This window comes from Fringilla coelebs, assembly GCF_963513975.1.
Source record: "Fringilla coelebs genome assembly, chromosome: 7".
NCBI lineage: Eukaryota > Metazoa > Chordata > Aves > Passeriformes > Fringillidae > Fringilla > Fringilla coelebs.
Genome location: NC_140035.1, coordinates 23,913,180 through 23,932,548, shown reverse-complemented (window position 1 = coordinate 23,932,548; position 19,369 = coordinate 23,913,180). Strand labels below are relative to the sequence as shown.

The window sequence follows — 19,369 nt, the reverse complement described above, 5'->3', positions numbered from 1 at the left end:
GATTTGCTCCCAAAAAAAAAAAAAAAAAAAAGGGAATGCACTTGTCTGTGATTCCTTGTCCAGCCAGCAGAGAGACTTCCAGGGCTTGGTTTTTCACTAGGAAGTTTGTAACAAGCCCAGGGTAGTTCTATGCCTGACTTATTTTAAACAGGATGGATTCATGCCAGAGCACTTTTAAAAATGACAGTAGCAGGCTTCAATAGCTGAATATTTGCACTTGCTTGAAGCCAGACAATTTTCATTCATTAGGAGAATACCTCTGAAATTTTGCAGTTCCCTTTAGAAAGAAAAAAAAAAAAACCCACCAAAAAAAATTGGCAATACCAGAACATTTAGTTTTGCCTAGTTTGTTAAATATAAAAAAAATGTGGACATGCCAGAGGAAAATTAATTTTATTTTTATACACATTCAAAACACAGTGGTAATTAAGGGGTTTTTTCCATTCAAAACCTAACTGCTTTACAAAACATTTTAATCTCCCCAACTCCATAAGCCATTTCCTAGAAGCTGTATTTCAGTTTTCTTAAGGCATTCTTATCTGACTTCAGTTTTTAGTGGACAGCAGTATCCAGCTGATCACTTTTTTCCTGGACAACTGCACTGTGCCTCTACATTTTTGGGTTTTGACTGACATGGGAATTTTTCTGAGGTCAAGAAACCTTAACAGTTGAGAAAAAACTTATTGCCACATCCTTAGGGGAGAGAATCCTTGAAGAGGAAGGGCAGGCTGTGATACTGAGAAGCAGAAGCCTGAGTTATGTAATGGTGAGAATGAAGTCCTGTGTGTAATCACTGAACAGCTTTTGCTTCTTCTGTTTCACCCCCAGGTCTGGCAGGACACCCCCAGCATTCTGTTCAGTTTATAGTTTGGATCCATATTTTGTATTTTTGCTATTCTTTTTGTGGTTCTTATTTCTTTCCATGAGCTGAGGCAGATACAGAAAAAAAATAGTTAATGTCAGATATAAATTTCTTGCTGAATACTCTGTGCAGCCTGAGATTTTTAGGGTTAGGATGAAAATATTTCCAGTGAGTTTTCAAAATGAAGGCAGGAGTGAAATCTTTGCTGGTCACCCAAAATTCCAAGGTGGTTTTTCTCTGCTATGCTTCCATGTACCATGTGGCTTTCACTTTTAATTATTCCTGTCTCTTTCTTTTGTCAGAAGTCTATAAGCTTCTCTGTTAATTTGCTGATTAATTCCCTACTGAGTTAAAATTATTATCTTGCATTGCAGTAGATGCAACCAGTCTCACCTTGCAGGTGCCATGGGCAGCACAACATTGGGACAAAATCTTTGGTGGCTCTTTATTGAGTGAGTGACTTGAACTTGTGATAAAACTTCCTCTTCTGGTTTGCCAAAGGCATCAAAATACCCCAGAGCCAGCATCCAGTACGAGCAGAAGGCAATTATGCCACAGAGACACAGTACCTGACACTCAGAATTGTCAGAGCCTGAAAACAAGTAAAGCTCTCAATTTTTCTGGGAAGCACAGCAAGAATATCAGTATACTCAATTTAATTGGGGAAAATATGAACAAAATACAGAAAAGGTAGGCTCTCCTCTAAAGGTTTAGACACATTCAGATCACAGCCATAGATTCTTTTAAAATTAGTTTTTACACTTCTTACTTTAGTTCTTGCTAAGAGTGAGTTGAAATAAAAGTCAGGCTCTAACCCCTCATGGGATGTGAGGAATCCTGCTGGAATGCAGGTGAAATGTAGTAATGTAGTGACCTCACAGATTTTAAGTTGAAATTAGTCAGATTTAACATCATTCCACTCCTTGTAACCATTCTTTCCATCCAACAGTGGAGCTGCACTAGGAGTCACCAGAGGGAGCCTGCATGCCAAAAATCCCACTGTTTATTAAAAAACTCTTTACTTTCAGATTGCAAGGACATAAATTGCTCAGAGCCCGCTAATCATCTCTCCTGGCTATGAGGGATCTGTGGAATAACACTGGTTGTTCTCAGGTTGTGTGAGAGCTGAAAAACCTGAGTTATCCTCCCTCCTTCCGTTTCAAGAAAGACTAGCAGCTCCATCAGATGAGAGCTTTAAACAACATCCTGCTGGCCTGTGCAGCTCACAGGAAAATGAATCCCTTCTCAGATCCATATGCTAGCTGCAGTATTTCCTGTGTTTTTCTGGTCACAGTCACACACATAATTCATGTGAGCACTCAGTCCTAGCTGCAGGCCTGAAAGGATGTGGTTGAAGTCTTCAGGCTGCTCGTGTTCTTGTCTCCATGCCAAAGCTCTGGAGGATGGTTTTGGGAACTCTGTGTTCTTGCTATACTGGGCAATGTTGCATCTCAAGGGGTGAAGGAAGGGAGAAATTATGGAGGGGAGAAGAACCACATGGCCTTCTGTAGAAAATTTTTGGTTTTCAATAAATTCAAATAGGCATCCACTTCAAAAGGAAAAAAAAAATCAAATACTAAAAACCCAGAAATATCCCCACCACAAGAAACCCAGCACAGATGGCCCCTAAAAATCAGAAGCATGGTTTCTCTGTGTTTCTCTTAGCTGAACCACAGAAATAAGGACGGGGTTGTTGAGGAACAGAGCTATCACAAAGCTAATGTGCTGCTGGGACCTTGGCTCGGGTCAGGGTGAAGCCTGAAGCAGAAGAGCTCATGGTAAGCTCCTGTCCCTGGAAGAGCAGCTTGTGACAGGAGCCACTCTCATGGAAATCATTGCCCTGATCCCAGGAGGACTCAGAGCAGGTGGTGAGAGCTTGGCTGGTGGCAGTGAGCCTGCACCACTTGCACACACTCAGGAGGGGCAGCAGAGCTGATGGAGCTGTAGCTGGAAGGTCGTGGGATGATTTTGCTGCGTCAGGCTAATGCCACTGCTCAATGCACAGTGGTGCCTTTCATGTTATACAAATTCACTGTTAACCTTGAGCTTGCCTGTAGTCATTCTGCCTTTTGGAAGCTTTGCCTTTTGGGGGTGGGGATTTTATACATGAAATTTGACTGCATGGAGAGGAGCCATTAATAGACAGAGGGACTGTAGAAATACGCAGTCAGGTACAAACGCAGGGAAGGCTTTTCTTTTCAAGGGTAAATTACATGAGACAGCAGCCCACACACCGTGGGGACTTTTCAGAAATACACTGCTCAGAGAGGTACCTCTGTATGTCCTGCATCTACCCCCAGAACAGCCCAGTGCAGCCCGAGCAAGCTCCCCCGTGCCCCCAGCCCCTGGCAGTGCTGCAGGAGGAGCGTGCTCACAGCCGAGGGCAGCGAGGCCCCAAGGGATGCACTTGCCCTCCCTGCAGGCACAATCCTGCCCTGCCTGTCTGGGAGATGTCAAGCACTGCACAGGAGCAGCAATGTGTAATCTAGGTCTTCATTCTGCCATCTTGCTTGGGACCCAATTCTGGATTTACAACGCTTTCGCTGAAACAGAGGGGCAATCATTATTTATTACAGTGGGGCTGGCTGCAGTCAGTGTCTGCCATGTGGCTTGGTTGTTAACCTCCAGCACAGAACATACAGCAAGGAAATAAAATTTAATGCCCTGTCAAATGGCTGACTTCATAAGAATCTTACATGTTCTCCTATAAAAATATTATCTTTTCTTCAAAAGCTGCTTCAATTCAGAACACAACACTGCCAAAATCTTTGTAATTTCACTATAAATACATCTTGTAAAAAAAGTAACCACAAGAACACATGCTACCCTTCCTGGGATTTCTACTTTACATTTTAAAGCATGTACTATGACTCCCATATTTTTGTTCTATAGTATCTTATGTTGTTAGCTCTTTAAAGTTTTTCAATGTTGTCTGTTACTGCTTAGAAACAGTGTGATATTTCCGCTGCCCTGTATTTAATACAACAATGCTTAATAACACTATTTTCAAGTCATAAATGCTGTTTCACAGCACTTTTCTAAGATTAGCTTCTATCATAAAAATTAAGTTGTACCTTTAGAAGGAGGCCCCTTTAGCATTCATTGCACAAGATTAGAAGGAGCTATCAGATATGTGGATTTCATACTGAGCCAGATGGGGCCAGCAGAAATACTCCCCCGGACTCTGGTCTGTGTTGAACCTCGTGTGGTAATTTAGGGACTACCATTAGTGCTCAACACAGCCCTTTCTTCTTCACTGCAGGTAAGAGTGGCTGGAACACAAACATCCCAGTTTATCTGTGGAGCAGATGTCAAGCTCAGCCTCCACTGGACACCTTGGTCTCTCTGTAGGTACTGCAATATTTACTGCAGCCAAGGCCAGAGCCATTTTGAAGCAGGGGCTGCCAGCTGTGTGAAATGAAATGTATTCAAAGCTGCCAAGAGTAAGAAATTAAATACAGACTACAGCAGTGTCTGCCAGCGTGTTGGGCAGTACCACAGCAGTGGCAGCCAGCTGAACTTGAGATGGCAGCAATCTGATGTATCCCTGTCACCAACTCAGTGATTCACTAATTAATTTAACTTTTTTTTATTTATTATATCTACTTTTTTATTATATCTACTATTTATTATACCCACTTTATCATGTCTACTGTCATCATCCGACTGTTCAAGAGAAAGGAGAGAGGAGGAGAGAGAGGAGGAAAGAGGCCAGGCACTAGAAGGTAGCATCTTGGTAAAGATAGCCAGGGAATTCTGCATCCAAGGCCATTCTGCATCAAGTGGTGGGGCTGTATCAAGGTGCCCACTAAGGTGTGGGTAAGAACAGTATCTAAATGATGATAGCAAGTAGCTTGAGAAACAAAGCTGCACCTCTTGTGACCGAGGTAGAGACAAGGAAAAAGACACAATGATAGAATAGATGTTAGATAGATGTTCTTACACTGCTGTGCACAGTTAACACGGGAAGTTCTTTGCAGAGTTTGCCACGTAAAAAGGCAGCCTGTAAATGATACAAGTTTTTGTAGTGACTGCTTAAGCCTTAGAAACTTCATTCTCGTGCCACTTGAAGTAATTTTAGCCTGAGATTTTTGTTCCACAATGATTCTCATGGGCTCCAAACTCAGTGCTTACCATACTAACAATAATCTTTAATGTCTCCAGACTCTGCCCAAGTTTGTTGTTAACCTTCAGTCACAAAGTAATGAGATGCATCAGACATCGTCAGGCTGGCCTAAGGGGTTACAAATTTGGATGAGGGCCACATACTGTACTAATTGCTTCTAATAAATTACATATTTCAGGAGGGACATCATGATTTTAATCATTTATTCAGCATGTTGTTTCCTTTGGAGAGAAGAACAAGCAGGCACTAAACAAGCAGAGCATCTGAAATTCATGGCAGAAGCTAGAAAGAGCTCATTTAATATCAACCATCATTGTAAATACTAGAATTATGCATGTATCAAATCCCTGGGTCTGAACACTTTGGGAAAAGCCGGTGAGTTCTGGTTGTTTTAATGACTCAAACCAAAATAACGTCTTTGAATGTTCCTTAGATTTATAACAACCCTGATTTAATCCCATTTCAAATCTTGTAGCTGGGGCCTAGCTCAGGAAAAGACCTTTGTTTTTATGCAAAGAGAAATACATTAGGAGGGGAATTTAAAGCCTTTATTTCCCAAAAGGCTGGGAGGGAAAACAGTAAAATGTATCTCTTACTTGTGTGAGGAATGACTTTAATCAGGATTTGATGGCTCCTCATTGCAAAGGTGGTGCAGTGAACACAGACAGCCACTGCAACTTTCTTTAAAGCCTGCTGAAATTAGCAGGATCTTGATGGGATCCAAACAGCCTCTTGCAGAGTGAACTAAGATGAGTGAAGTTTTCCTGTTTCCCTGCTCTCCAGCACATCCAGGCTAGTGGACTCACTGCTAATGAAATCCTCAAATCACTTGGGAGCGTGCACTTCCTTCACAGGGGGAGACCTTGATGTTTAAATAGCCACTAGTATTAATAGCACTGGCTGGTAGATAATGTGGGGATTTGGGACCTCTGGGGAGCAATGCAGGCTTGGGAACAGCTCAGGCTCTCTCCTGTTAGCCTTTGTAAACCTTGTTCCTGCCACTGCTGTCTGCATGTCCTTCCAAGGATGAGCTGAGCTACCAAACAAAACACGACTGCCCAGGTGAAAGGAAACCTGCCTGAGCACCAAGCATGCCCTGGCATGGAGGGCTGCAGCTCTGGGACTCAAATGTGCTCTCCTGATTTTTGAGTGGTAATAATGAGACACCAAGAGGCACCTTTGCTTGGGGTCAGTGCCATGCTCTTCTGCCGTGGCAGTCTAAGATGCCTTCACTTGGTCCCTCTCTATCTGGAAGGGTTATCATCCCATTTTAGACCTCTCTGGCAAGTGTGAGGGCAAAAAATGAGCCTCCAGTAAGACTTCCAGGGCCTCCTCTAGCCCACCAAGTAGAATAATGAAGGCATTTCCAAAGATGCTGTTTGTGCTTTGATAGATGGATGGACCTTTGTGCTGAAACAGCTGGACATCTACTTTGGAAAAGGATCAAAGGATTCTTCTTGGTTTTGTCATGCAAAAGAAGAACAAGAAGCAGATTAGTAAATAGGGAAAAAAGGCCTTACACATTGAGAACTGACTGGAAAGATTGCCCAAGGCAAAAGTGGTGACTCTTCAAATTGCAAAACATTCCTGTGGTTGTTTTTATGGTATTTTTCATAGGGAGGTTCAAGCCAACCTTCACACTTGAAGATCTTAAAGGATAAGGAAATTTGAAAATCAGGCATAAAAGCACATGAATAACAGAAGAAAAACTGACACACAGAGGGGAACTATAGGTGATGAATCCTCAGTTAAGATTGCTGCTTAACATAGAAAAAAACCAAGACAAGACGAGAGGTGAATCACGGCATACAGAAAATACAACAGATTCATTTGGTGCAATCCTCAGATACTGCCTTTTGCCAACATTGCACACTACATACCAGCATGGAATTCAACACTAGTGAGGCAGGTTAGGAAAGAAATATCTGTGACAGCAAAATGGAAAACCTCTTTGACATCCATTAGGTATGGTAATATAACACTAAGAAGCACACCATGGCCAGCTGTTATCTGGTTGGCCAGCTGGGTCTACTACTTAAATCAATAGCTCTCACATTGATTTTTCCAGCACACTGTATTCCAGTAAAAAGAACAATGCTCTGAGATGAGTCAGCTATTTGCTCTGTCTGTAGGAACTCTGGTGTGTTTTTGTTTAGGAAAATAAAAGCAGGAGCCAAAGTACACACAGATATACAGTAATAAGAACCTGCCTGTTGCACCAGGTTTGCTACAGCTTGCTGCAGCAGCCACAGCCCAGCCTTGAGCTAGAGGAGGCTTCTGTAATGATGAAAGGGAAATATTTGGAGATGGTCTTAGACAGATAATAATGTTGAATTTGAGTTTAATAAGTGCAATGGCAGAGGGAAAAAAAATGTTCCCCCATATATATCAAAGAATAGAATCACAGAATGCTAGAATGGTTGGGGTTGGAAAAGACATTAAAGATTATCTCATTCCAGCCCCCTTCCATGGACAGGGACACCACCCACAAGATCAGGTTTCCCAGAGGCCCAACCAACCTGGCCTGGGACACTTCCAGGGATAGAAGTCACAGCTTCTCTGGGCAGTGTGAATCCCTCATCTGGGCAATTTAACTAAGAGGCTGATAAATATCCACATATTTACCATGAGAGGTGAAACCTCAGCAGTACTGCAATTATTGCATATATTTTCATGTATTTGGGTATTTCGTGTAACACATATTATAGTTCTGGTATTGCAACCAGTCATCACCATTGTCTGATGTTCCTTCTGCTCTTTTCAGCCATGCCACCCAATTTCCCATTTTATATGGGCTCCTATAACCACAACATGAGCATTAATTTCCTCTTTCTCTCTCCTGCCTTACCATCAATACAGAAACCAGCAACCTTTCTCTCACACAGTTCCGCAATTATTTCAAGAAACCTCCAAAAAACTGTAACAAAACTATTTTCAGCTCCTTGGAGATTTGGAGTCAGGCTGAAGTACATCTCTGCCCGTGGTTTCTCTTTGCAGGCATGGAGCAAAGCTCTTGCCATGGCCCCTTGTCTTTCCCACAGCCTTCTGCACACAGCTGCTGCCTCAGCTTCCAGGCTCAGTTCCACTGCCTGCAAGCTTGGATTATTTCTGGGAACTTTGAGTTAACAGCAGCTACAAACTACTAAAATGCCACAGAAGTTAACAAATGACAATATTTGTCCCTCTTCTCCACTCCATTTATTATCTCCAGCTTTAAATGTAAGGTACCAGATTACAGTTTATCCCAGCTTCCATTAGTAACAGCCTCAGAGGGTCTGGAGCAGACAAGGACATGGAAGAAACATTATTTTTGTACTTTACTGTATGTCAAATACCATATTATGAATATACTGGGGGAAACACAGTGCACAGGAAATATATATGTATATGCCCAAAGTGGAGGAGAAGTGTGCAAGTGTGAAGCCTGTTATTCTGAAAATACTGTTGAATAGTGTTATCTTCAACTGCTATAAAACTAGAATAATTTAAATCATTATGAAAACTCTGTATTTCTCGGTAGAAGCAGCTTTGTGTATTGCATAGCACTCTGTATTTCACATTGCTATACATTTGCCTCACAGTCTCTTAGCCCAAACAAAAAAAATCATAATTAATTCATAATTAATGAATAAAAAATGTTTTCATACCAGTGAAAATGAAGAATAATGAATTTTTCACCAGGTAATTTTTAAATTAAAAAGATCATATTTATGACAGTAACAGGATGGTAAAGCTGGAGCAATCCAGCCCGTTTACATGAAGGGTTATCAACTTCCAAGTGCCTACTTGTGTGTCTGGGACTATGGTGCAATTTAGGATGCTGAGGCATGCAGCTCTGGAGAGGGGGGGCTATGAGGACCTGTTTTACACTGTGCTTCATTTGCACAGTATTTAGTTTAGGCTTGCACAGCAAAATAATACAGCAGTGAGATCAATAGGTATTGCTATCCATGCAAGGCATTTTCCTTCCAGAAAAAATACTGAAGCTGAACGTCATAAGATTATTTCTAATATTCAGCACACGGACTTCAGCCTATTTTGGCAAACAGAGTCTTGTGTGGCAGTTGTGATATTGAGTGATATTTTGTTTGAGGACAAGAACTAGAGAACTCCAGGCACAGAATGTGATACATAGGACTGGCTGATATGGTAGATTACCTCATGACAGCAGCAGTATTTCACACAACTAATCAGATATCCCAGGTAATAAACTGTGTTAAGCAGGCAAATGGAAATTTACCTATTCATTATCTACCAAGAGACACCTGGCAGGGTGGCCTTTGGACTGCAGTCTGAAAATAATCCTGCTCTGACAAGTGTCAGTCAGAAGCGCTGCTGAATCCCCCAGACTCACTGCAATCACCATCCACTCAAATTCTGCCCAGAACTACACAAGAAGCAAGGCCTAAACGTAGCTATTGTGATCCCAGGTGATAGTCCTGCTGCTTTTGTACATACTCCTAAAAAGCATGCTGTCCCCCAAAACTTTTATCAAGACTTCTCATTTTTCCTTATCTTCCCAAGAAATTCTTCCCACCCCCTGCTGTCACACACCCAGACCACCGTTTTGGCGTTTCTCCTTTTCACAGCTGCCTGGAAATGAGAGGCAGAATATGGGGGAGTGGTTTCAAATAAGAAACAGAGAACTCCATGGGGCCAGCACCAGTAGGATTGACATATTCAAGAAGCTCTGTTCATAGCTTGGCATTGAATTATCTGTTATAGCAACCTAATCAAAGCATAAAAACTTTTTTTCTTTTCCTCAAAGAAATGAATTTGCAGCAGGGCTGGGGGCTGACGGTACCTTTGAGGGCAGGAGGGGTGAAGACGCTCTGCTTCCTCTGCTTGGGAGAGGCGCTCTGCGACTGCAGGGGACAGACAGAGAGGGCAGTGAGACACGGGCACAGACTGAGCTCTCTGCTGCTGGCAGCTCCCCGTGCCCCGGCTGGGCGCCCATCAGAGAGCTGCCGAGACAAACCAACCCTCTACAACCCATGCCAGCTCCCAGGCTGTCCTGTGTACAGCATGGCTAAGACAAAAATATGTGTTTAATGGACAACCTTTATGACTCCCAGGCAAAACAGACCCAATACCATTGAAAATTACCCTTCACTCTATACACATGTTGTTGAGCATAAAATTAGGATAGCCTGTGCTTTTAACACCCTGTGTAATTGGTTCTCTTAAGGCAAATAAATGCCTATGTACATTAAAATAGTTGCAAGGTTTACATTAGCCAACATTCCTGTTACAGTGTAATCGGTGATTATGTGCATGTGTAGGGTAGTAGTGAAATATTAATATATACATTTTACTATAAATAAGTGGAAAATCCCTCCCCCTGTACATTTTCAATGTGTTTTATTAAACCCAAGATAATAATTTCAGCAGCCAATCACTCAGCCTTTAACTGAGCCTCATTTGAGTGTTGTATTTAGTTAAACTTTGTGTGGCCCCAAAATCCCATCTATGCACAAAAGATAAATTATTCCAAAATAATGGCAGTAAAATGACACGTAGAGTAATAATAGCATTATTATTTTATGCCAATACACATGGAGTAATAATGGTATTACTACATCATATCAATGTTTAGTTAGCAAAAACTAACTGGAGTATATTCAGAGCAGCTTTTGCAAAATGAAAGCAGCTAAATTGGTGTCAATATTACACCAACATGAATTATGTCTACATAAAAAGGACGAGAAAGCCTCATACAGTACACCCTCAGCTAGCTTTGGAAGACATAAGCACCATATCACACTCCTAACCAAAAGGTTAAGGAAAAACTGTGTGTGACCAAGCTTTCCCCACCCCCCATTTCATCAATTTCTAGTTGTGGTAGTGATGTTGCCTTTACCCATACATTTGCTAAAAATGCCTAATATATACACCATGAATTTTAATCAGCTCTGTTTCTTCATGGAACATTTGAGACATCTTTCACACAAGTAGGTCTAATCCTATTAACTTAGCTTATCGCAGTGGATAGAATGATAGCATTTATAAATAAAATATTGTCTTCTTTGGAAAGAGAAAGCTATTTATAAACACTATGGGATAGCTTGGTAAACCTCGTGCCAGTAGATCTTTATATGTTTGTATTGGAGTTCAAATTTGAACCAATCAATACCTCCTGCTGCTGTCAAGGTGCTGCCTGCTGCTCTGAGCAGTGGGCGAAGGAGAAAGAGATCAGGGAATTGGAGGAACCATGCAAGGGGAGGTTAGAAAATGAGATCAGAGGAGCCAGCTTTCTACTCTTGTGCTGACAACACGGCTGCACTGCCTGCTGCAGGCATGACAAGTGGTGGAGGGAATGGAGAGGTGTTTGTGCCCAGCAGTGACCTGCGGATCCACAGCAAGGCTTGGGTGGGGTCAACTGGCAGGGTCACCTTGGCTTTGCTGTGCCGTGACAAGGCATGGCAGCAAGGCAGAGGGGAAGCTTGCCTCTCCCAGCTCCCTGCTGCAGGGAGCTGGCAGAACCCACAACACAGCTTCACACAGCCCTGCTTTGAAAATTGTGGGTCTTAAAGGGCTGTGTTACTGCAGACGGCATGGCAATGTAAATAAAAGTATCCATTGGGATGAATCGGTGAGTTTCCAAGAGTCTTTCACAGGAACTATTTTAACAAAAAGTACGTTTTTAAAAAAATAAAATCACTTACTTCTGCCTGTGAGATGTTTGTTCTCTTCTCATCTTTTTCTAGAGGAAAACATATGAAAAAAGAAAAGTTAATACAGAAGAGTTTCTCAGGGCTGACATTTGTAACTCTGCCATGAACCAACAGCACTGCTGTAAATAAGAAATTGGCCTTCTAATTTACAGCTTTTCTTTCTCATTTGTGTGTCTCAGAAAGCCAGAGGGCCTGATTAGCATTTAGACATAAGCACTGCATCTGAAGCACTTGACTCCCATTTTTGCCTGTGAATAACAGGGAGCAGTGGAGTTCCTTCAGCAGCAGGTCCTTTGTCCTGGCTGGCAGCAGGGCTCTGCAGGCTGTCAGGGCACGGGGCTGCTTTGCCCAGGGACTGAGCTTTCTTCTAAATTGGCAAATGGTGGGAAGCAAACTCACAAAGGGTTCTACTGCACTCAAATAATAACAAGAACCTCACCTCAGGTAAGTTATTAATATAGCAATACTGGTGCTGAAAAGTGCCTTATATGCAGTAATATGTACAATTAACAAAACAAAGCTTAACAAAGAGTGATCTTTCACCTTCAAAATTTATGTCATTACCAGACTGAAACTTTTCCTGAAACTTGATTTTTATTGCCTTAATTTGCTTTAGACTATATGTATGGCAGAACTGGCAAAACTTGTGACTTCTATTAAAAATATGTGCCTCTGAAAATCTGTATGAACAACTAAGATTGTGTGACACAGAGGAGGCTGAAGGTTCTTCCTAACCATGGCACGTAACCAGTTTTTGTATGAGCTAAATTATTTCACTGCTGTCGTCTTCATGGGGTAATGGCCAGAAAGTATCTGTCTTCTGCTGATGCTTTCACAAATATTTGACAAAGATCATGCAGGATATTTAATACACAGTAGTTTGGAGTCCTAAAATAAAATGTCATTAAAAACACAGACATCAATCTCTTGCTGTTGCAGTGTGTAATTTTCACTGAGGTGGGACAGATCTGTAACCACAGGTCTGAGCAAAGAATTAGGCCTAGGCAATATCATTTAATCTGACCTATTCTCTAGATATTGGCCTTTTGTGGTGTGCTGTGTATGAGGGGACAAGCCAGTCCATGCAGCTGAATCAATCACATTTTCTATCACATTCCTTACCACTGTCTCTGTGCATCTTGAAAACATCAATTGATTTACTAGATTTTTCAATGTAAGTATTTCCCATTATCTCTCTCTCTGAAAGATATTCAAATCACTCACACTCAGGGTTAAAAAGTGTAGTTGAAAACAGGGCTGATAACTAAATCAGCATGATCCCACAGATACAGAATTAGACAAGACAATCAGGAGTTTCCTGCCGTTGACATTTGCATGAACTTTGGCAAGGTCACTGATCTCCTCCTGGACTTCCCTACCTGTAAATAAGTGTAGCAGTGTCTATTTCAGTATAGAAGTGTCTATTCCAGCCCATAAAACACCTTGGGGTACGAAGTCAGGCTGGTTAAATGGGTGATTATTTATGTGCTTGCAGCCTTTCTCATTGGTTGCATACCAACACATCAATTAGTCAACATGAGAGGGTTTTTTTATTATTGAGGATACTGGATTTAGCTTAAATGCTGAAATTTAGATAAATCAGGGACTTTCAGCAAAGAACAATGAAGAGTAAGTTACGTCCCATTCCTTCCTGAAAATCTAAATTTGCCCAGATTAAAAATATATTTTGTGAACCCCAGCTGATGCTTGCATAATGAACAAAAACTGACATCAGCAGCTTTGTTGTGTTTCAGATCTTGATCCTGAGAATGTGCACAACTCCAAGTTGGCTCTCACATTTAGTGTTCTGAGTGATGTGACATTAAAATTGTCAGAACTGCAACATTTACAGCCCTTCCCTTCACCCAGCAGCCTTTATATGACAGGCAGCTTTGGGAATAAGGACTGGTCCTGTATGGAGTTAGAGAGACCATTCCTATCCACAGGGAAATGAGAAGCATCAGACAATGTGGACATTTAAGAACAACCTGTAAAATCACATAAACAAACAATTTTCCAAATCAGTAAACAGGGATCAGAAAGTAACCTGAGGGACTGAAAGATACAAACTCCAGGCAGGAGCCACGAAGTGTTTCAAGGGAGTTGTGAGATGAAGGGAAAAGTACAGCTGGCTGGAGGTGAAGTTTGGGCAATGGCACATTTTGGCACGAGTTTCTTTTTGAGGACAGAAGGAGGAGCACATGCTAATTTTTGACAGGTATTTTGATGGATAAAACTCAATCAAGAATAGAGATTTATAAGGAGAGGTGACGAGGAATGGGAAAAAGGGAAGCCTAAATCCCAGAATGCCAAAGACTGAGGCAGAGAGGATAAAACAAGCAAACCCTCTATGTATAAAGGATGAGGAGGAAAAGAAAGGCAAGGGGAACATGGAAGGAAGATAGAAGAGTTTGTGAGTAACTGAAGTAGTAATGAGAGACAGGGACATTGTACCAACGGTACAAGGGGAAATTTAGGGATGACAGAAGAGCTGGAGCGCAGTGTGAGCAGGATCTCAGTCAGGAGTTCACTGCCTGGCTGTAAACTTGGAGGCATCTTGGTCTAACTGAAGGATTACATTAAAAATTGTGTGAACACCCTTCCTTGGACAAAGAGGGGTTTTCCAGTGTAACTTACAATGCTTCATAAAGTTACTTTATAACACAGTGTAAATAAGTTAACGAAAGCATGTTTTTATGGCAGTCTTATTAAAAAAGCATCATTGTCAACGCAAGTGAAAGTAAGAATTAATGCTCTCCCTGCAAAAGGCCAGCACTGGCATCAAGAGATCCTGTAGAAAATCTCTGTGACAAAAGATTTTATTGTGAGAATGGAAGGTGCCAGGTAAGGAAAAGGATCATCAGTTACCAACTACAAATCACATTTCCACCACTGGAAGCCAAACAAGCCATGCATCTCCCAGTCCCCTCTCAAATCCATTGACAATTATAAAGTGCCTTTCTTTAGTGAACTCTTAGAGCATCAAGTCATCTTGAGAAGGCTCAGGAAACAATCAGATGCTAAATCACAAATATCAGAATGTGATGTCACTGGATTCGCAGGGCAGAATGAAATCTCTGATTTGCCTACTCTGCTGAGTACTGTGCAGGCAGAGCTCTGCTCACAAAAGTATCTTAGTTAGACAGAATGAGCAATTCACTTTTCATGTCTATAACTTAGCAATTAGATCATGGAGAGTGTGAAGAGATCAGCTGTTTCTCTGATATATGAAACAAACCCCTAGCTCTCAGAAGGTAACTTCTCCCTACAGTTTGCTCTCTTTATGGGGCCAGAAGGGAAAAAAATAATATTCAATATTCCATTTTCCTTCCTTCCAGACCATAACATTGTTCACAGAACACAATATAGCTATATTGTATTTCAAACCTCAACATACAGCTTTTTTCCAGTGTAACTTAGTCTAGGCTGCTCTAATTACTTACAGGACTCTAATCAGTCAAGTAACTTCTTGACAGTTTTTGTGGTTTTATTTTAAAGAGGCATAATAGAAATCATATGAAGACCCGAGAGTGGATTTGTACACACCCAAGTGGAGGCAGGTAAAACCAAGACTGGAGCTTTGTTTAGAGACTTCTTTACACCCATGCTGAGGAAAAAGCAGTCAGGGACTTTCCCTTGTGCTGGGTGAATAATCTTTGAGCCTAATGTGAGCCTTACCTCATGTAGGCTGGAGCATCACCTGGCAAAATAAACAGGATTTAAGGCTTTTTTCTGTATCCTCATATAAATAAATATGCAATGAAGGGTTCAGTCTAAAAGGTATTCCCATCGATCCTCGCAGGGAAACCGGCAGGACCTGGCCTGAGCATGTTGCCAAAATGGATTGAAGAAGCCCAGGGGGATGTGTCCCAACCAGGGCTGCGAGCAGAGCTCCTTGAACCTTCCCTGGCACAGCCCCCAGCCCAGCTGGTCCAAGAGCTGAGCTCCCCAAGGTGTCCTCAGAGAGCCAGAGAGGAGCCCCGAGGAAGGAGGCTGATTGTGGCTGGAATGAAATCTGCTTGGTGGCACAGATCCCTCCTTCCATGGATCTCCACTGCTGTGCAAACATCGTGCCCCTGCTGGGGGAAGCTTTGTGGTGGTTTTAGAATGAGATCAAAATTCATCTGCCTTGCTTCTCCCCCTGGGCAGGGTTAATGCACTCAGGGCAGCCAGGCAGGGTGGGAGGTGACCTGTGTTAAAGGAGCTGGCCTCTGATATCACCCGTGGGCTCTGCAGAGGTCTCACCCAGCAGAGGCTTATCTCATCCAGCTAAGTCCCCTGCTTGCTTTCCCCTCAGCAAGAGCAAATAAAAGCCTTTTCTGTGGGGTTTCAGTCAGGCACTGGAGAAACAGCACAGGTCAGAGGGGCCAGTTTTTACACAAAAGAAACTAAGAGGCTGGTATAATTGTTGGAGAAAGCTTCTTGTAGAGAGTTTGGAATTTTCATTGGGAAAACATAGCTGAGCAGATAAAAATCACAGGGGGGTGATAGATTTGGACTCAGGCAATTTTAGAAACTAAAACCAGAAAATAATCCTTCGTTCTCCTGCCATTTAGTGGCAGAAAAAGATGAAATTTTCTAAAAAGTATCTTTCGGTCATTTCATCTTTCAATTTTTCTGGTAGTAAAAGAAAATAAACATTTTTTGATCTTCCAGTTTACCTCAATGGTGTTTGACCACCACAAGCTGTATTAGCCATTGGTATTTGTAAAACAAGTTCACTGAACTCTGATTTAGAAATTGACTGACCTAATACTTGTTTTTTCTGCTATCATAACTACAGTTCCTTTCTTCTAGGATACATAAGAAGATCAAAGAGCATTTAATGTTTTCTTTTTGCCAGAGTCCTAACTACATATTGCCACATCAGCTAGCATCTCATCACTTTTTACTAAACCACTGAGGCAGGAAAAGGAAGAAAATTCAGAAAAGGCCACAACACAAATGCTTACATAGCTAATTGTTTGATTTTCACTCGCTGGTTTTTATTTGCCAGTGTTTATCAATGACAACTTGACTATGGGTTTAGATGTCATTACATTTAATTACAAAGAAATATCCTGGTAAGCCCTCCTGGAGTGAGTATGTGTTCCTGAAAATATTCCCACTGCAGAACAGCTCATTAGATCCGAGTGCAGCTGCTGTGGCAGGCGGAGCTGGGAGCTCTGCTCCCCTCCTCGCTGGAGTGCTGACAGGAGAGAGCTGCTGCTGCTGCTGCTGCTGCATCCCACTCACTCATCAGCATCTAAATTACTGCCTGGCCCTTCAGGGAGCACTAATAACAAGATTTGTACAGCAAGCATTAATGAAAGCACGGGGCAGAGAGGAATGTGCTGTACACAGAGGCGTTTGCAGCTCAGGTGTACCGTGGGGAAGGTCCCACTCTGTGCTGACAGCGCTGCCACCAAGGGACCTCCTGTCCCTCTGTCCCAGAGATCATAGCACAGCTTTTCCCAGCTAGCCCCCATCTCTAACCAGCCCTCTGCACTTCATTAGAATACTGCAGAAAAAATGAATCTGCTCTTTGGACATTTAGATTTCTTTTCCCAGGTAAATCTGTCTCCTAAGCAACCCTGTATTTTCCACCTTTAATATTCAAGTAGCCATTGCTACTACTGAGAGTAGGGGCTGCAATCTCCTTTGTTAGACCAAATCCTTCCTCATGGTGCTCAAAGTCAGCCACTAAATGAAAAGCACAATCATCATTTTTCTCCTGATGCACACACCAGCATCTGGTCCAAACATCTCTGATCATACAGAATCTAAGAACCCACTTTAAGCTGCACAGCCATAAGAATATGAAATAAAACCACCTTTCACAAGCTACACAGATCAAAATTTCTTTCAAACTTGCATTCTGGTAAACATAATCTGTTTTGGAAGGAGCTGGAGACATTGCAAACCTCAAATGTGAATCTGAATGTATTTGTTTACATCACATGATTCTCAGAAAGGAATTATACTGCCTGATTCACCACCTTGTTATTCCAGCTTCATGCCAGACTCATGGAAATCAGTCTCATTTCACTGGCATGAAACTAGAATACAAGAGGGATGAATAAGGTCTGCAGCCTTACCACAGAGCAATCATGAATTATTACAACAAGCACAAAAATCACCCTTCTCCTAAGCCTTTTTGTTCCAAATTTTTCATTCTCCCTCCCTAAAATACATGATAAATATTAATATAAGACAAATTCTAAACAAGTACCATAAATCAAGTATAGCTTCTCAAAATATATTTTGAAAGAGAATTAAAATTTGATTATTTTCTCCCTTCTTAAAAAAGGACTTACTTTTCTGCCTCTTGTCTTGCTGTTGCATTTCTGCCTGACTTTGTGGCCTTCCAGTTGCTGCCAGCTCTGTAAGGCTTTATCCTGGCTTTGAATGACCAGGCATAAAACGGGTTTTGTGGAAAAAGCTGTCATGAAAAGAATAGTTTCATGCAGAATCTTCTTTTTCTGAAACACGAGAGGCCCTTTCCTGCTCCATGAGGGAGGGTCAGGTGAGGAAGGCACTGGGAACAGAGTTCCTGATGTGAAATCCTGGATATGGGGACAATTCCAGAGCTGGCAGGTCTTCCCAGAGAGATAATCAACCCAGGGAGGAACACGCATGAAATAAACATTCTGTTTGGACAGCTAAGGTAAAGATTTGCTTTAATTCCCAATATAAACAATGCTTGAAGGTGTTGCTTTCTAAGCAGTACAAACTTCTCTTTGGTGAAGAAAATGGAGACAACTTCCAAAGCATGACTGACTAAATAAGATTAACCAGGAGGACGTAAGTACTTTATTTTTTCTTTTGATCTCTCAGATGAGACATGTTCTGGACCGAACAAAAGTCTCTGAATAAATTTCCAGGAGTGACTCTGAGCCAAGCTTTTCATGTAAATTGCAGCTGACCAGTGTGGACTCCTGGCACCAGAGCTGAGAGGAGCCTCTGGCAGGACCACAGGGTGTCACTGAGGCAGGAGCTCTGGGTCAGGGTTTGCCTCCACACTGCTTTGAAGCTCCCTAAAATTTACTCATCACAAAGAGTGATGAGTAAATTAAACTTATTTAACAGCAAAGTATTTCTTTCTGTTTCCAGCATGACAGAGTTGAGCTCAACCAGAAATCTGGGGTGCCTGCCATGGTCTGAGCCTTGGCAAAGAGGAGCTCATCAGTGCCTGGTTCTGCTGGGTGTTGAGGGGAGCTGAGGGGGGTTACAGGCAGAACGAGTCCCACGGGAGTTCAACACATCCTCAGTGCAAATCCTGCACCAGCAAAGCAAACTGGGCAAAGGGGGATGTTGGAGAGAAGGGAAAGACAATCATTTTATCACTGACTATTAGCTCATAAGCAACAGCAAGTCTTGCCATTGACTTCAGAGTCAGTATTTTATCCTATACATACAGCATGGACTGGTAAAAAAAAAAAAAAAGAGAAAGGACAAAATACTTTTCCATTTACTAAATAGTTCTAGAGTTAGTGCAACTGGGAAATAACTTCAGCTGTACATAAACTGCCTCCTAGTCAAAATTCCTGCTCATTTTTTAAACTAAGTAATAACAGTCATCTCAATACTCACTACACCACTGAAAGGCCAGGTTAATACATTCAGATAAGTAAAAAGAAATGAGACAAACTGAAGAAAGCTGCTGAGATTACTGATGTGAAATTTAAAATCCTTGGTCTATCGGGAAAGCTGTTGGTAAACTCAGGT

General features: G+C 41.9%; 1 protein-coding gene across 1 annotated transcript in view; it reads right to left on the bottom strand.

The window, feature by feature from the left end:
* Positions 1-19,369, bottom strand: part of PPP1R1C (protein phosphatase 1 regulatory inhibitor subunit 1C) — a 43,692-nt gene that overhangs the window by 11,288 nt on the left and 13,035 nt on the right. Inside the window, exons 3-4 of the mRNA XM_084209367.1 lie at positions 11,654-11,691; positions 9,793-9,853 (exon numbers count right to left, since the gene is read on the bottom strand). Coding sequence (XP_084065493.1) covers positions 9,793-9,853; positions 11,654-11,691 — 99 coding nt within the window. The remainder of the gene's footprint in view (positions 1-9,792; positions 9,854-11,653; positions 11,692-19,369) is intronic.